This window comes from Colobus angolensis, unplaced genomic scaffold, assembly GCF_000951035.1.
Source record: "Colobus angolensis palliatus isolate OR3802 unplaced genomic scaffold, Cang.pa_1.0 Scaffold199, whole genome shotgun sequence".
NCBI classification, from domain to species: domain Eukaryota; kingdom Metazoa; phylum Chordata; class Mammalia; order Primates; family Cercopithecidae; genus Colobus; species Colobus angolensis.
In genome coordinates this window covers 996556-1015772 of record NW_012115143.1, presented here as the reverse complement: position 1 = coordinate 1015772, position 19217 = coordinate 996556, and the positions used below count along the sequence as shown (strand labels likewise).

At 39.5% G+C, this 19217-nt stretch overlaps 1 protein-coding gene across 1 annotated transcript in view; it reads left to right on the top strand.

Moving 5' to 3' along the window:
• UBR1 (ubiquitin protein ligase E3 component n-recognin 1) overlaps positions 1-19217 on the top strand; it is a 158669-nt gene that overhangs the window by 121385 nt on the left and 18067 nt on the right. Inside the window, exons 38-42 of the mRNA XM_011941205.1 lie at positions 3286-3353; positions 4523-4673; positions 10467-10554; positions 14888-15021; positions 16789-16897. Coding sequence (XP_011796595.1) covers positions 3286-3353; positions 4523-4673; positions 10467-10554; positions 14888-15021; positions 16789-16897 — 550 coding nt within the window. The remainder of the gene's footprint in view (positions 1-3285; positions 3354-4522; positions 4674-10466; positions 10555-14887; positions 15022-16788; positions 16898-19217) is intronic.

The following is a 19217-nucleotide window of genomic DNA, read 5'->3' as shown; positions in this document are numbered from 1 at the left end:
GTTTTTTTAAATAAAATGTCAGTGACTTAAATGCCCCAGCCATAAGTTTGAACTTTATTCTTTAGGTAATTGGAATTTTTTGAAATGTTTTGGACAATGGTATTCTGAGCTTAATTTGATATTGAATAGGTTGGATTGAAGGAGGGAAAAATTAGAGGTAACATATGCACCTGAATGTGGTAGCAGGAATTAGGGAAGACATTGGTGTGGGCTGGGTCAGGGGCAAAATTTTAAACTAAAATGAATAGCAGAAAAATTGAGAGAAATAAGGAAGTTCAGAATAGGAGCTATTTTCTAGTAAAGTGATGAGTATTGTTTTAATATGTTGATTTCTGCAGTAGCAGTAGGACAGGTCGGGTGCAATGGCTTACACCTGTAATCCCAGAACTTTAGGAAGCCAAGGTGAGCAGATCAGTTGAACTCAGGAGTTCGAGACCAGCCTGGGCAACATGGTGAAACTCTGTCTCTACAAAAAACTTAGTAGGGTGTGGTGGTGCACACCTGCAGTCCTGGCTACTCGGGAGGCTGAGTCAGGCGTATCACTTGCACCCAGGTCAAGGTTGCAGTAAGCCGTGATCGTACTATGCACTCCAGCCTGGGCAACAGAGAGAAACTTTGTCTCTAAATGGATGGATTGATGGATAGATATATAGGACGTACAATGCTCACTGCCATGTGCTATGCCTTGTACTAGAATTTTTTAATAAAATCTCATTTCTAGTCACCATCCTTCAAGGAAATTATTCTCCCGATTTACAAGGAGAAAACTGAGGCACAGGGAAGTTACATGACTTGCCCATGGTAATAAAACTAATAAGAAGTAGAACTAATATTTAAACCCAGACCTGACCATAAAGCCCATTATTTTTTCACTGTATCATGTAAACTTTACCGAGGTGTTTAATTGTGCATAAAGGCTTGGCTTAACCCATAGATAAAATGAAAATATGCATACCAAAATTGACTTTTGATTTCAAAAGAATTTTAAATATTTTTAGCAATCAGGAAAAGAAAAATCATTTTAAAACTGCCTGTAAGAAAAATTTGATGACACGAAGAGTATTCTTTTGGCTGAAAAGATGATGGAAATTAGGACAAGGGATCGGGAATTATTTAAATATTTTGAGTAAGCTGTAACATTGAGGAAAAAAATAAGACAGGTAGTATCATAGACATGCTAACTGAAATATCAGAAATATTACTAAAAGATAATTTGAGGAGATGAGACCTAGAAACAGCAAATGACTTGTCGAAGTCACATAGCTAGTTAACGTCAGAGCTGTGATCACTTTAGTTTGTTTTATGTAGCCAGTATTAATAACTTTTATTGAGAGGTTACATATGCCAAGCTTGGATAAGTGCTTTAAATTCATATGTTGGCCTGGAGCGTGGTGCACACCTGTAATCCCAGCACTTTGAGAAGCCGAGGCAGGTGGACCTCTTAAGGCCAGGAGTTCAAGACCAGCCTGGGCAACGTGGCAAAACCCCATTTCTACTAAAAATAAAAAATAAAAAAATTAGCTGGGCATTGTGGCAGGTGCTTGTAATTTCAGCTACTTGCGAGGCTGAGGCAGGAGAATTGCTTGAACCTAAGAGGCGGAGGTTGTAGTGAGCCGATATCATGCCACTGTACTCCATCCAGCCTAGGGAACAGAGTGAGATTCCATCTCAAAATAAAATGCACAAATAATAAATTAATATGTTAATGAACCTCCCAACAAACTTGTATATACTGCGTGTAAACTTAGAGAGCTTAAGTCGCCTGTCACTTGCCTATGACCAATAGTCACAACCAGTACTGGAAGCCGTTTTAGTCTGACTTCAAAGCCCCTGATCTTAACCTTTATGCGTTTTGTTTAGAATCTTGGGATTAGAGATTAAGAAATGGATCTAGTCACATGGCCAGGCATGGTGGCTCACGCTTGTAATGCCAGCACTTTGGGGGACCAAGGCAGGTAGATCACCTGAGGTCAGAAGTTCAAGCCTGGTCAACATTGTGAAACCCTGTCTCTACTAAAAAAAAGAAAAAAGAAACAATTGGTCGGGCACAGTGGCTCATGCCTGTAATCCCAGCATTTTGGGAGGCCAAGGCGGGTAGATCACGAGGTCCAGAGATCGAGACCATCCTGGCCAACATGGTGAAACCCTATCTCTACTAAAAATACAAAAATTAGCTGGGCATGGTGGCACGCGCCTGTGGTCCCAGCTACCCAGGAGGCTGGGGCAGGAGGATTGCTTGAACCCGGGAGGCAGAGAGTCCAGTAAGCCAAGATTGTACCACTGCGCTCCAGCCTGGCGATAAAGCGAGACTCCATCTCAAAAAAAAAAAAAAAAAAAAAAAAAAAACTGGGCATGGTGGCACATGCCTGCAATCCCAGCTACTCGGGAGGCTGAGACTCAAGAATCGCTTGAACCTGGGAGGCAGAGGTTGCAGTGAGCCAACATCATGCCACTATACTCCTGCCTGGGTGAGAGAGCAAGACTCCATCTCAAAAAAGGAAAGAAAGAAAGAAAGAAATTTAGTCTGAAAAGAGTCTTCTCTTCCTCATTTTAAAAAGTAACAGCTTTATTTATGTAATGTTGAATCTTCTGAGCCAGAGTTCAGAACCAGTACCTAGACCTACAGTAATTCATTCCCTCATTTTTATATAAACAAAACCATTCCTCTTGTCCTGACTTCTCAATTTCACTTCTTTGCCTCTCTCGCTCTCACTTTTGGAATTACAGCTTTTCATTAGGCATGGACCAGATTGGAAAGATAGTAGCTTTTGAGTCATTTGCATTTCCTCCAGATGACCAGTCTACATAAACCATTATCTAATTTTGTTCAGGAGGATCTTCTCCATCCTCATTTCACCTACTCTATTTTGCGTGTTCTTTCCACTCCACAACCTCAATTTTGTTCACATATTATGTATCACAGAACATTTAGAAATGGAAGTCAGAGAAAACAAGTGATAGAGGTAACATTGTATAAAAATAACTCTTCTCATTCATTCAACAAATGTTTCTTTAACAATCTCTATATTTCAGTTTTCCTATTTCATGTGCCTTTTCCACCTAGATTTTACCTTTCAACGCTTAAACTGTATCCAAGTCTTTCTAGCAGCCTTTTCTCAGTTCAGTTTGTCTCATTATAGTTTCCATGTCTCAAAGGTGTGACTTATTAGTTTCTGTGTTTTATAACCCTGTTACATGTTTGGTTTAGGTGTTTTTAGCTTGCATTTTATTTAACTACATTGCTATCTTACTGACTGAATTACATTAACTTTTTGTTTGTTTTAGTTGTTCTTCCTAACCTAAAATCAGAAGATACACCATGCCTTCTGTCTATAGATCTGTTTCATGTTTTGGTAAGTGTTCAGTAATTTTGTTTAAGTCACTCATGTTGATAATTTCTTGTACTTTCCTCATTCAAATTCATGCTCTTTGTTCAAGATTATAAATTATTGGTGTTTAATCTATAAAGTTTGGTCTCTCCTGTCCATTCTGTTTACAAATAGGTACAGATTTGATGGAGACCATCAAATTCATTTAAAAAAAAAAAAAGAAAAGCACTAGAATTTGTAATAGGTCTTTTCCTGGTTGATTACATTAGTGGGTGTCTGTACAGACAAGCCTTTTCTAATTCATATTATGCTCCCCTTCTGGCCTTTTTCTTAAGTTGTATACATGATATACAGTCAATAACTGTGTGAGCTCTCTTAAAATCATTAATTATTTGATGATAAGGACCAGACCATGGGTATATCTAGGCTTCCTCAAAACACCTATGGATGGATGGCAACTGCCCTTAGTTTTTTGCAGAGATCTTCCATTCCTGTGATGATCTCCTTCCTTCAAACCAAGTTCTGTAGAGAAAACAGTATTGAGATTGGGAGCATGGAGTTTATGGATGCAGGGTTAGCCAGCATCCTCATGCCTCATTATCTAGGCCTCTACCCAGTGGTCATCAACCCTGACTGTCTTTTAGAATCTCCTGGGGGACTTTGAAAAGAATGCTATTAACTGGGCCCTACCCCAAGAGATTTTCATTTGGTTAGACCAGGGTGGGGCCTCTGTGTCAGTATTGTTTTAAGAACTCCTGTAGGCCGGGCGCGGTGGCTCAAGCCTGTAATCCCAGCACTTTGGGAGGCCGAGGCGGGCGGATCACGAGGTCAGGAGATCGAGACCATCCTGGCTAACCTGGTGAAACCCCATCTCTACTAAAAAATACAAAAAACTAGCCGGGCAAGGTGGCGGGCACCTATAGTCCCAGCTACTGGGGAGGCTGAGGCAGGAGAATGGCGTAAACCCAGGAGGCAGAGCTTGCAGTGAGCCAAGATCCAGCCACTGCACTCCAGCCTGGGCGACAGAGCGAGACTCCGTCTCAAAAAAAAAAAAAAAAAAGAAAAATATGGTGTTTATTAAAAAAAACACACACAAACAGTATAGCATCTGACGCCCTTCACATTTAGTTATGACATTAATTTATGTTAGTCTTTTATCATTACCCATGTTGATGTCCATTTTTCTCTCATAGGTGGGTGCTGTGTTAGCATTCCCATCCTTGTATTGGGATGAAACTGTTGATCTGCAGCCTTCTTCAGTTAGTTCTTCCTATAACCACCTTTATCTCTTCCATTTGATCACCATGGCACACATGCTTCAGATACTACTTACAATAGACACAGGTAAGGTTTTCATCTGGGTATTGACTGTGAATAACATTTTGCCATGCTTTACTGGCAAAATTAATTATGTTTGTGATTATATAATGTATTTCTAGGTTCTGTGTTATGTTTTTTGTTGAATGATTATTCATCTGTTTCTTAATGGATACTGTTTAAGCAAGGAAAGGTAGAATAAGCTGTGAAAAAGATAATTAGGTGAAACTACCTAATTAGCAACTGCTCTGCAGATATGCAGGGAGACCACTTGAACCTGCTTTTCCGTCTTTTTCAAATTCCTCGTCCTCGAGGTCAGTCCCTACATGAGTTTTTTGACATTTTGATAAAGAGGTCTCTAAAACCATTCTTAATTCCTTCAGCTAGAATGATAGTACTTTCTTCCCCTTGTAGCATTTATCATTAGTATCTTGTTTTATAGTTATTTGTGGTTATATCTTATTGTTGTTCTGCTCCTTTCCCTGTTTCTTCTGTCTCTCTGCTCCTTTGTCCTCAGTGTAAGTTTCTTGATGATAGGAAACAATGAAATTTCAACATCTTCCCTTTAAAGCTGCAAGTATCTAGTAACCTTTGTTAAACCCAGTAAACACTCATTAAATGTCTTTTGAATTAATGTTCATTTGAAGATACATGAGTAATAGAACATTATGGAATGATAATACAGTTGTTCTTTTAGAGTCTGGGTTTTAGTAGGAAGCAAAGTCTGGGGGCTGGATGCAGTGATTCATGCCTGTAATCCCAGTACTTTGGGAGGCCAAGGCAGGAAGATCCCTTAAGCTCAGGAGTTCAAGACCAGCTTGCGCAAGATGGTGAGACCCCATCTCTACAGATTTTGTTGTTGTTGTTGTTAGTTGGGCATACTGGTGGGCGCCTGTAGTCCCTGCTACTTGAGAGTCTGAGGTGGGAGGATCACTTGAGCCCAGGAGTTTAAGGCTGCAGAGAACTGTGATTGCACCATGGCACTCCAGCCTGGGCAACAGAACAAGACCTCATCTCTTTAAAAAAGAAGAAAAAAAAAACCCAAAGCAAAATCTGGTCCTGGATACCAGTGACCAATAAGAGCTACTGAAGAATCAGATAATCTAGAGGACGAACATAATTAAAGTGATGTCAGAATAAAATATGGCAAAAGTACATGTGCATTTACCCTGTGGTACACCAACTTCATTTCTAGGAATTTATCCCAAAGCTTTACTGGCAAAAATATGAAATGATATAAGCACGACATTATTTATTGTTATTTTTGGGATATCAAAAAAACAGAAATAATTGAGCTGTCCATCAATGGGGGATTCATTGAATTACCTGTGATGTACCATATAATGGAATTCTATGCAGTTTTAAAAAGTAGTGAACAAGATCTGATATGAATTGATCTTTGTGATACAATAAGTTTAAAAAGTAAGGTACAGAATAGTGGTTATAGCATAGCATTTTTCTGTAAGGTATTTTATGAATATGTGTGTTTATATACATTTTTGCTTATGTGTTTTATAAAAGAGACAATAGAGGCCGAGTGGTTACTTATGCCTATAATCCCAGCTCTTTGGGAGGCTGAGGCAGGCGGATCACCTGAGGTCAGGAGTTCGAGACCAGCCTGACCAACATTGTGAAATCCTGTCTCTACTAAAAATACAAAAATCAGCTGCCGTGGTGGCAGGCATCTGTAATCCCAGCTAATTGGGAGGCTGAGGCAGGAGAATCGCTTGAACCCAGGAGGCGGAGATTGCAGTGAACCGAGATCATGCCACTGTACTCCAGCCTCCTGATGAAAATCCATGCAGGTTATTATTGTGGATATCAACAAACTGATTCTAAAGTTTATGTGAGCCATGCCCAGTGGCTCATGCCTGTAATCCCAGCCCTTTGGGGGGAGTTTGAGCCTGGGCAACATAGTGAGACTCTGTCTCTAAGAAAAAATAAGAAAATTTGCTGGGCATGGTGGCACACGCCTATAGTCCCAGCCATTTGGGAGGCTGATGTGGAAGGATTGCTGTAGCCCAGGAAGTCAAGGCTTCAGTGAGCTGGGATTGCACCACTGCAGTCCAGGCCAGGCAACAGAGCAAGACCCAGTCAATCAGAAAGTAAGTAATAAGTAAACAAACAAGTACATAAATAAATAAAGTTTATATGGAAAGACAAAAGTCCTAGAATAGCCAGCTCAGTATTGGAGGAGAAGAAAGTTGAGGGGCTGATACTACCCAACCTTAAGACTTACTATAAAGCTACAGTAATAAAGACAGTGTGGTTGGCAAAAGATTAGACAAATAGATCAATAAAATATAAAAGAGAGCCCAGACACAGACCCACATAAATGTAGTCAACTGATCTTTGACATTTGAGCAAAGGATCAAAGGCAGTCTTTTCAGCAAATGGTGTTGGAACAAGTAGACATATATGTCCAATAAAATGAATCTAGACACAGACTTTACACCCTTCACAAAAATTAATTCAAAATAGATCATAGACCTAAATGTAAAATGCAAAACTATAAAACTCCTACAAGATAACATAGGAGAAAACCTAGATGACCTTAGGTATGGAGATGACTTTTTAGATATAAAACCAAAGGCATAATCTGTAAGAGAAATAATTGATAGGCTGGACTTCATTACAATAAAATTAAAAACTTATGCACTGAAAGACAATGTCAAGAGAATGAGAGACAAGCCACAGTCTGGGAAAAAGTATTGCAAAAAACACTTCTGATAAAGGACTGTTATCCAAAGTATACAAAGAATTCTTAACATTCAACAATAAGAAAACAAACAACCCAATTTTAAAATGGGCAATGAGGCTGGGTGCCGTGGTTTACGCCTGTAATCCCAGCTCTTTGGGAGGCCAAGGTGGGCAGATCATTTCAGCCAGGAGTCTGAGACCACCCTGACCAACATGATGAATACCTGTCTGTACTAAAAATACCAAAATTAGCCTGGTGTGGTGTGCACACCTATAGTCCCAGCTACTTGAGAAGCTGAGAGATAAGAATCAGTTGAACCCAGGAGGCACAGATTGCAGTGAGCTGATATCATGCCACTGCACTCCAACCTGGCAACGGAATGAGACTTGGTCTCAAAAAAAAAAAACACAAACAAAAAAAACGGGGCAATGAGCCAGGTGCGATAGCTCATGCCTGTAATCCCAACGCTTTAGGAGGCCAAGGTAGGAAGATTGCTTGAGCCCAGGAGTTTGAGACTACCCTGGGCAACATAGCAAGATCCTGTCTCTAAAAAATAAATTAAAGTGGCCAAAACACTTGAAAAGACACCTCACCGCAGAAGATGTACAGATGATAAGTGATCGTAATGTTCAACATCTATATGCCATTAGGGAATTGCAAGTTAAAACAATGAGATACCACTATACACCTATTAGAATTGCCAAAATCTAAAACACTGACACCACCAAATGCTGGCAAGTATGTGGAGCAACAGGAACTCTCATTTGTTGCTGATGGGGATGCAAAATGGTACAGTCACTTTGGAAGACAGCTTGACAGTTTCTCACAAAACTAAATATACTCTTACCATGTGATCCAGCAGTCATGCTTCTTGCATTTACCCAAATGAATTGAAAACCGAAGTTCACATAAAACTGTGCACAAAGATGTTTATAGCAGCTTTATTCATAATTGCCAAAACTTGGAAGCAACCAAGACATCCTTCAATAGGTGAGTGGATAAATAAATTACAGTATATCCAGAGAGTGGAAATATTATTCAGTGCTAAAAAGAAATGAGTTATCAGCCGGGCACAGTGATTTATACCTGTAATCTCAGCACTTTGGGAGGCCAAGATGGGTGGATCACCTGAGGTCAGGAATTCAAGACTAGCCTGGCCAACATGGTGAAATCCCATCTCCACTAAATAAATACAAAAATTAGCCGGGCATGGTGGTGCACATCTGTAATCCCAGCTACTCAGGAGGCTGAAGCAGGAAAATCGCTGGAACCCAGGAAGCAGAGGTTGCAGTAAGCCAAGACTGCACCACTGCACTCCAGCCTGGGTGACAGAGCAAGACTCCCATCTCAAAAAAATAAAAAACAAATGAGTTATCGAGATGAAACGATAGACAAAACTTAAATGCCTATGACTAGCTAAAATAACTCAATTTGAAAAGGTTGTATACTATATTAATCCAATGATATGACACTCTAGAGAAGGCAAAACTATAGAGTCAGTAAAAAGATTAGTGGTTGCCAGGGGTAAGGGTGTTGGGGGAGAGCTGAATAGGCACAGCATAGAGGATTTTTAAGGCAGTGAAACTGTTCTGAAAAATACTACAGTGGTGCATACATGTCATTATTACACATCTGTCCAAACTCATAGAATGTAAACACCAAGAATGAACCCTAATGTAAACTGTGGACTTTGGGTGATAATGATGTGGCAGTGTAGGCTCATTGATTATAACAAGCGTACAACACTGGTGCCAAATGTTGATAGGTGGGGGATGTTGTATGTGCAGAGAGACAGAGGAAATCCTCTGTACTTTCTGCTCAATTTTGCTGTGAATCTAAAACTTCTCTTAAAAAATAAAGTGTATTAATTAAAAAATAAAAATCTTATTTTATGGGTGTATGCATTTGTCCAACTCATTATCAAATAGAGCACTTGATATTTGTGCATTTAATTGCATGTAAAATTTACCTCAAATTTATAAAGAATCCCTTAGAATTATTTAACTCTCTTACATTTGAATTGAAAAAATCAGTATGAATTCATGATGTGTTTTTTAAAAGTATAGGAATCAAGAGATGTTATTTGGAAAATGAAAAGGTCTAGCAGTATTCATTCAAGATATGATAAAATTACTGAGGGCAACTTGAATTGTGACCTTCCAGATGAATTAATACATAAACAAAAGCAATTTTAAAACAACAGAGCAATACTCAAATGTGCTGTAACTATACCTCTCAGCAAACTACAAGGTAGACATTTCTGTATCAATTTTAATACAGTAATTCTGAAGTTCAGGGAACTTATGTAGCTTATCCAGAACCTTAATGTAAGTGGGAGAGTTGAGAGTTGCTGGAAAGGTTTAGGATGGTCCTTCTTAAGGATAGGTTGATGGAGGAAAATAACCTCACAAAGTTCTCTTTATGGGACCGTTTGCTTGAGCATGAAGGCAGGACAGACACCTACTTCCCTTTCTAGAGGTTGAATTTCTATCTGCTGCCTAAGATTCCTAGGAAACCAAAGCAGGTTGATAACAATATATTTCCATGGTCATGTTATGATGAAGTATTTACATGTTTAGCAAGTAAATATTAAACATCCATGTTCAGTGATTCTACCCTGTTTGTTTCTCCAGCTAATATATAGATAAAGTTTACCTAACAACTTTAATATTCAGCATCAGCTACTTAGATTAAAAGCAGGTAGGGCTGGGCACAGTGGCTCATGCCTGTAATTCCAGCACTTTGGAAGGACGAGGCGGGTGGATCACTTGAGGTCAGGAATTCAAGACCAGCCTGACCAACATGGTGAAACCCCATCCCTATTAAAAATACAAAATTAGCTGGGCATGGTGGCACACACCTGTAGTTCCCAGCTACTCTGGAGGCTGAGGCAGGAGAATTGCTTAAATCCAGAAGGCGGAGGTTGCAGTGAGCCAAGATCGTGCCATTGCACTCCAGCCTGGGCAACAAGAGCGAAACTCTGTCTCAAAAAAAAAAAAAGGTAAAAACCTCAGTTGAATGAATCTACATTGTTTGTTATCTTGGAACCATGAAGTTAAAGTATAATTTATAAACTGAATAGCAAATACATAATTCATCTTGCAGAATTTCTTTTTCAGGTGTACCCCTTGCTCAGGTTCAAGAAGACAGTGAAGAGGCGCGTTCTGCATCTTCTTTTTTTGCAGAAATTTCTCAATATACAAGTGGGTGAGTAAAAATCCATTAGTTCAGTCTATTGTAGTAATTTCATTTCTTGTTCAGTTGTTTGGCAGTGTAACACTTGAATTATTTAAATTCTAGTTTTAAAATAATCAGTTATTCCCTAGGTTTTCTTCTGGGGTTTTTGTGGTTTTAGGTCTTACATTTAAATCTTTAATCCATCCTGAGTTAATTTTTGTATAAAGTGTAAGGAAGGGGTCTAGTTTCAGTTTTCTGCATATGGCTAGACAACACCATTTATTAAATAGGGAATCCTTTCCCCATTGCTTGTTTTTGTTAGGTTTGTCAAAGATCAGATGGTTGTAGTTGTGTGGTGTTATTTCTGAGGCCTCTGTTCTGTTCCATTGGTCTATATATCTGTTTTGTACCAGTACCATGCTGTTTTGGTTACTGTGGCCTTGTAGTATAGTTTGAAGTCAGGTAGCGTGATACCTCCAGCTTTGTTCTTTTTGCTTAGGATTGTCTTGGCTATACAGGCTCTTTTTTGGTTCTGTATGAATTCTAAAGCATCCAGCTTTGTTCTTTTTGCTTAGGATTGTCTTGGCTATACAGGCTCTTTTTTGGTTCCATATGAAATTTAAAGTAGTTTTTTCTGATTCTGTGAAGAAAGTCAATGGTAGCTTGATGGGGATGGCATTGAATATATAAATTACTTTGAGCAGTATGGCTATTTTCACGACATTGATTCTTCCTATCTATGAACATGGAATGTTTTTCCATTTGTTTGTGTACTCTCTTTATTTCCTTGAGCAGTGGTTTGTAGTTCTGCTTGAAGAAGTCCTTCACATCTCTTGTAAGTTGTATTCCTAGGTATTCTGTTTGTAGCAATTGTGAATGGGAGTTTGCTCATGATTTGGCTCCCTGTTTGCCTATTATTGGTGGATAGGAGTGCTTGTGATTTTTGCACATTAATTTCGTATCCTGAGACTTTGCTGAAGTTGCTTATCAGCTTTGGGAGTTTTTGGGCCATTCAAGACATAGATACGGGCACAGACTTCGTGACTAAAACACCAAAAGCAATTGCAACAAAAGGCAAAATGGACAAATGGGATCTAATTAAACTACAGAGCCACTGCACAGCAAAAAAAACTATCATCAGAGTGAACAGGCACCTACAGAACAGGAAAAAATTTTTGCAATCTATCCATCTGACAAAGGGCTAATATCCAGAATCTACAAGTAACCTAAACAAATTTACAAGAAAAAAACAAACAACTCTGTCAGAAAGTGGGCAAAGGATATGAACAGACACTTTTCACAAGAAGACATTTATGCGACCAACAAACACAAAAAAGCTCATCATCACTGGTCATTAGAGAAATGAAAATCAAAACCTCAATGAGATACCATTTCACATCAGTTAGAATGGCGATCATTAAAAAGTCAGGAAACAACAGATGCTGGAGAGGATGTGGAGAAATGGGAACACATTTACACTCTCGATGGGAGTGTAAATTAGTTCAACCATTGTGAAAGACAGTGTGGTGATTCCTCAAGGATCTAGAACTAGAAATACCCTTTGACCCAGCAATCCCATTACTAGGTATATACCCAAAAGATTATAAATCATGCTGCTGTAAAGACACATGCATACATATGTTTATTGCAGCGCCATTCACAATAGCAAAGACTTGGAACCAACCCAAATGCCCATCAATGTTAGACTGGATAAAGAAAATGTGGCACATACACACCATGGAATACTATGCAGCCATTAAAAAGAATGAATTCATGTCTTTTGCAGGGACATGGATGAAGCTGGAAACCATCATTCTCAGCAAACTAACACAAGAACAGAAAGCCAAATGCCGCATGTTCTCACTCATAAGTAGGAGTTGAACAGTGAGAACACATGGGCACAGGGAGGGGAACATCACACACCAGGGCCTGTCAGGGGCTGGGGGAAAGGGGGAGGGATAGCATTAGGAAAAATACCTAATGTAGATGACAGGTTGATGGGTACTAGCAAACCACTACCATGGCACATGTATACCTATGTAACAAACCACATTCTGCACATGTATCCCAGATCTTAAAGTATAATAAAAAATAATAATAATAATAATAATAATCAGTTATGAAGCTAGGTGCAATGGTTCATGCATGTAATCCCAACACTTTTAGAGGCTGAGGCAGGAGGATCACTTGAGCCCAGGAGTTTGAGACCACCCTGGGCAACATAACAAGACCCTGTCTCTCTATTAAAAAAAAAAAAAAAATCCGTTAAGGGCTTTTAGCATGACTTTGTTTGCTACAGGATAGGCTTACAGTGAAGAAAACTTATTTTGATGATTTTACTTTGAACTAAAAGATAGTAGGTTGGAATAACAGCTACCCACTTGTTTCTGAGACTGAAACAAGTCAACACATCTTTACTTTTGTAAACTGGTCTGGAAGCATAGCCAAAAGATGATTGGATTTAGCAAAAGGAGTATTTAGAATTAAAATAAATGTAGAAAATGGAAAATAGATTGTCCTTTTACAGTGATCCATACAATTGATGCACTCAGTGCTTGCATGTAGTTACAGCTTAAGGCTCTTATGAGTAATATGGAAAATACATTGGCATTTGTATTTTAATATGCATGTAATACATACATAACATGCAATATGTACATATATTGTGTAACATAGTTATGTAATACATATATAATTTATACATATATTCATAATATATATTTAAAATCTCATATATATTTAACCTTTGTGTAGAGGTTATAGTGGGAGTACGATGGGCGTACTCTGCTGAACTACATCTGCTACCAAGTTCCCCTCATCAGTCGTCTTTACCAGTCTTTTTTATTTTTTTTAAGTTAATAGATTTTGTTTTTTAGAGACATTTTAAGTTTACAGAAAAATTGTGCAGAAAGTATAAAAAGTCGCCATTTGCTCCCTCCACCTACCAGTTCCTGTATTATTAATACCTTGCATTAAGGAGGTACCATTTGTTACAATTGACTAACCAATATGAATACATTATGATTCACTCAAGTTCATAATTTACATAAGATTCACTTTACAGTATCATACAGAATAGTTTAACTGCCATACATATCATTAGTCAATCTTAATATAGAAACCAGGAAATTATTAATTTTGTTTTAGCTAACAAGTTGCTTTGGTTAGTTATTGATAAATTTTTTTTCTCCACATTTCTTTACAAGGTTTTAATGTAAACAAACCAAAAAAAAGGAAGATTTAGTTACCTTTAAGTTTTATGTTGAAGAATATACTTTATTTTAGGCCAGTCATAGTGGCTTATACCCATAATCTCAGCACTTTGGGAGACTGAGGTAGTCAGATTGCTTGAGCCCAGGAGTTCGAGATCAGCCTGAGCAAGATAGTGAGACCTTGTCTCTACTTAAAAAAAAAAAAAAAAAACACTAGTTGAGCATGGTGACTCACACCTGTAATCCCAGCACTTTGGGAGGCTGAGGCAGGCGGATCACCTGAGGTCAGGAGTTCGAGACCATCCTGCCAACATGGTGAGACCCCTGTCTCCACTAAAAATACAAAAAATTAGGCATGGGTGCCTGTAGTCCCAGATACTCAGGAGGCTCAGGCAGCAGAATCACTTGAACCTGGGAAACAGAGGGTGCAGTGAGCCCAGATCACGCCACTGCACTCCAGCCTGGGTGACAGAGCAAGACTCCATCTCAAAAAATAGTAATAATAAAAATTTAAAAATAAAGAGTATACCTATTTTAGAGTCAAGCTCCTTTAAAGTAGATTTTTTGGTTGCCTCTTTGTTTTTGTTTTGCTTTTGTTTTTTATCGCCACCTAGGAAAAAGAAGAGTAGTTCCTTGCCTTAAAAATCCACGTGGTAAAAAATGTAAGATTTGTGATTTTCTTGAGGAAATTATTAGGAGATTTGAACACTGAAACTATTAGCTACTCAAATTTTTTTTTTTTTTTTTTTTTTTAGTTGACGTCTCGCTCTGTTGCCCAGGCTAGAGTGCAGTGGCACAATTTCAGCTCACTGCAGCCTCCACCTCCTGGGTTCAAGCAGTTCTCCCGCCTCAGCCTCTCGAGTAGCTGGGATCACAGGTGCCCGCCACCACGCCCGGCTAATTTTTGTACTTTCAGTAGAGACTGGGGTTTTGCCATGTTGGCCAGGCTGGTTGAACTCTTGACGTCAGGTGATCCGCCTGCGTTGGCCTCCCAGAGTGCTGGGATTGTATTTTCTTTTAAATATTTAAAAATTGCATGGATAATAAATTACCTAAATGTTTAACTTTGTATTTGAAAAGGGGGATATGTTTAAATCTAGGACTTTAGTCTGATATGTGTTCTGTTCTCTTCTGGAATTATTGTCTCTTAGCTGCATTGGGTGTAGTATCCCTGGCTGGTATTTGTGGGTCTCACTGAAGAATGGCATCACCCCTTATCTTCGCTGTGCTGCATTATTTTTCCACTATTTACTTGGGGTAACTCCGCCTGAGGACCTGCATACCAGTAAGTAGAAAAATGAAATCACGGAGTGGAAAATGGGAGATTTTCTTTGTTGTTACCTTCAAGCTCATGAATACAAGGTTAAAGCAGACAAAACCACTTCTCCTCTCCCCATTTCTTTCGTGTGTGTTCACTTCAAACATGAGCCCTGGTGTAGGTTAAAGGTGAGGCCAAAAAGTCTGTTAGCTTTTTAATCTGCAAGACCTACTCTTAGCTCCTATCTATGTATAGGTTATGTGCTTGAACTTATAAAATACCTACATGCAGAATATAACTGATAGGCTATACAAGAAATTAGAAACATTGGTTGTCTTTAGAGAAGAGAACTGTTTGGCTATCGGAGGAAGACTTTACTGTATACTCTGTTATTTAAATTGTGGACATAGAGGCCAGGTGTGGTGGCTCACGCCTATAATCCCAACATTTTGGGAGGCCGAGGTGGGTGGATCACTTGAAGTCAGGAGTTCAAAACCAGCCAGTCCAACATGGTGAAACCCCGTTTCTACTAAAAATACAAAAAAATTAGCTGGGCATGGTGGCATATGCCTGTAATCGCAGCTACTTGGGATGCTGAGGTGGGAAAATCACTTGAACCCAGGAGGTGGAGGTTGCAGTGAGCCGAGATTGCACCACTGTACTCCAGCCTGGGCGACAGAGCAAGGCTGTCTCAAAAAAAAAAAAAGTACATGTAACTACATTAAAGAATGAAAGTGCTGCTAGGAAAGGCCTACTGGAACCAACTGAGGCCGTGTGTATGTAAGCAGGAGGATCACCTTCTCATTTACTTGCCTCTAAATCTAGACCAAAGTAGGGAAGCCTTCCTGTGGCTTTGTATGGGTAAAAATCAGAATGTTTATATGATTTTGGAAGAGTCATCAAAACTGCTCAGAGATTCTTCCTTTTGTCCTTTGAGAATAAGCTGACCAGGTTACCGTTACTGGCTATCAACTTCTTTATCTTGAACTCAGTTCAGTAGGGTTTATCTGATCTAGATTTTTCATGGTCTTTTATAAAATAGGAGTCCACTTTCCAAGTAATTGCCAGCACAGATCTGTTGTTTGCTCACATACAAAAAAGTCATGTATTTATCTCATGAGTGCTACAGTACAGTTGTGAGTGAAATAAAGTCCTTTTTATTGCGAGGCATCCAATTATAAACAACTAGAGAAATATATATATAATGTAATGTCAAATGCTGATAAATGTTGCAAGGCAGAATGAAGCAGTTCAGGGATAGAGAGGGTATTGGGGCCAGAGTGGGGAACTCTCCGAGCTAGTTTTCATAGAATGCTTCTATGTGAGGAGACATGGAGCAAACAGCTGCATACATGGGGTTGAGTTGGACAGACAGTTGAAGGAAGAATATTTCTAAGTAGAAGAAGTTATAAATGTCAAAGCTTTGTTTGATGTAATCACAGAATTGCAGAGAGATGAGTATGGCTGAAGCCTAAGGGGAGGGTAACAGGAGATGAGGTCTAAGCGGCAACTAGGGGCAGCTCACACAGGGCCTTTGGGCCACCATAGGGACCTTGTATTTTATACTAAGTGTGGTTTACACATTAGAGCCATCTGATCAGGAGAGTGACTCAATACAATTTATGTTTTTAAAAAATCACTGTGACTTATTTGCCACCCATAGTTTTATAGAATAAGCAATATACCCTCTACAAGGAGAGTATAGAAATGAGCATAAACAGTGAAGAAACTCTAATAACAGACTGACCAGGTAAGAATAATGTGCTTATTAAATGTATTTTTATTCTCTTGCAGATTCTGCAGAAGGAGAGTACAGTGCACTCTGTAGCTATCTGTCTTTACCTACAAATTTGTTCCTGCTCTTCCAGGAATATTGGGATACTGTAAGACCCTTGCTCCAGAGGTACTATGGGGGTAAAATATCGTCGTTGGGTTATTATACAATTTGAAATTTTAAAATTACAATTACTTGCAAAGCTTTTAGTTTGATTAGCATTGATTAAAGGGGTGGCAAAAGTATAGGAGATTCCTAAGTTACACACTTAAGAAGTGGGGATAAGATCAACAGCCATAGGCAGGTGGAATTTCTGCTTACTCCACTGTAACTGTCATTTTTATTTGCTTTCTCCGCAGCTGGTGTCTCATCTGTTTTAAATTGGGGGTGGGGGATGGGGATTTTGCTAGCAGGCATAAAGTCACAATTAGTATCAAAAGAACCCAAATTGGAGCTGTATCCAAAATAGGAGCACATCTCACATGGTAGCACATGTATCAGGAGAGTGACTGAGAAAAGAAGGAAGGTCATTTGGTAGATCAAAAAAAATACTTCAGTTAAACTTCCAAGAGAGAAATGTGTCCCTCTTTCAGAAAAACTTTCTACCCCATTAGTTACTGGCCCTCTTGTTCATTATCAATGCTCGTAACCTCCAATCTCCTTACCCTATCTTTGCCTGCACCATTTTCCATCATTCTTATAATCAGCTCTCACTGTATTACTTTTCTTGCCCATCATTTCCTTTATTCTCCTTATTTTCTACCTTTTTCTTTAATCATTATCTTTTTTTTTAATACCGAAGTCAGTGTTTGTGTGAATGTTGGCTTCTGTCTCCTACCACCTTTCTTGTGCAGTGGTTCTCTGTGTTGGGTTCTTTTCTTTGCTTCCTCATTTCTCTTGAGATATTCTGATCTCTAGTGTGATCAAAATGAATTAAGAAAATCAGCATCACGCTTTGTGTTAAGTACAAGGTTGAACTAATTTTACTTTTATATTCTTGGAGTACATAAGTTTTAATTGCTGTTCTAATTTAGTCAAGTATTAAAAAATCACACTTTGAAACAGGAAGTCCTTGCCCTCTGTATCTTTCCAGACCCTCCTTGTCTGAAAGTCTTTTCTCATCCTCTGCCCTATGTTGCAGGAAAATGACCCTGGGAATTTCCCATTCTACCTTGTCAGCTGGCTTCTACATGGGTTCAGCCAGTGGGAGGGGAGGCACTGGCAAGATTTTGGTGGCCAGGAGAAAGGGAAGCCCCAGTATTGGCCAGGCGCAGTGGCTCATGCGTGTAATCCCAGCACTTTGGGATTTCAAGGCAGGTAGATCACCTGAGGTCAGGAGTTTGAAACCAGCCTGGCTAACGTGGTGAAACCCTGTTTCTACTAAAAATACAAAAATTAGCCAGGCGTGGTGGTGGGTACCTGTAGTCCCAGCTACTCGAGAGGCTGAGGCAGGAGAATTGCTTGAACTCTGGAGGCGAAGGTTGCAGTGAGCCAAGACCACGCCATTGCACTCCAGTCTGGGCAATAGAGGTAGACTCTATCTCAAAAAAAACAAAAAGGATAAGTATAGAAAGAGGAACATAGGGCCAAGCACAGTGGCTCACACCTATAATCCCAGCACTTTGGGAGGCCAAGGCAGGCGAATCACCTGAGGTCAAGAGTTCAAGACCAGCCTGGCCAACATGGTAAAACCCTGTCTCTACTAAAAACATAAAATTAGCCAGGCGTGGTGGTGGGTACCTGTACTCCCAGCTACTCGGGAGGCTGAGGCAGGAGAATCGCTGGAACCCAGGAGGCAGAGGTTGCAGTGACCTGAGATCTCACCACTGCACTCCAGCCTGGGTGATGGAGCAAGACTCCGTCTCCAAAAAAAAAAGAGAGAGGTCCCAGTTCAGGCTACCTCTCTGTCTTGTGGGGCATCTCTGGTGGTGACTGCAGCTCTTGTCTGGCTCCAGTTCCCACCAGACAAGCCTACTGCAATTCCAGCATCCACTAGTGTCCGTAGCCTCTGGGCTCCATGATACCGCTGTTTCCTTTTGTTCCTCCAGCCTAGGGTAGTGGTGATCTTTAGTTTGCCTTGCCTTTTTGTCTCATGGTTGACTTCTCAGCCCTTCCGTCACTTTTATTACCAACTCCTGTTAAATTCTCTCTTGTTTAAATACTTAGAATGGTTTCTGTTTTTCTAGTAAGACCTTGGTTGATATAGTCTTTAAAAAATAAATGAATAAGAGAAGGAAAAATAATTAGACACAACAAAGAAAGAGAAGAAAGGGAGAAGAAAAGGGGCAAAATGATAAATATAAAAAGATAAATATAAGGCCAGGCGCAGTGACTCACACCTATAATCCCAGCACTTTGGGAGGCCTAGGCGGGTGGATCACGAGGTCAGGAGTTTGAGACCAGCCTGGCCAACATAGTGAAACCCCATTTCTACTAAAAATCCAAAAAA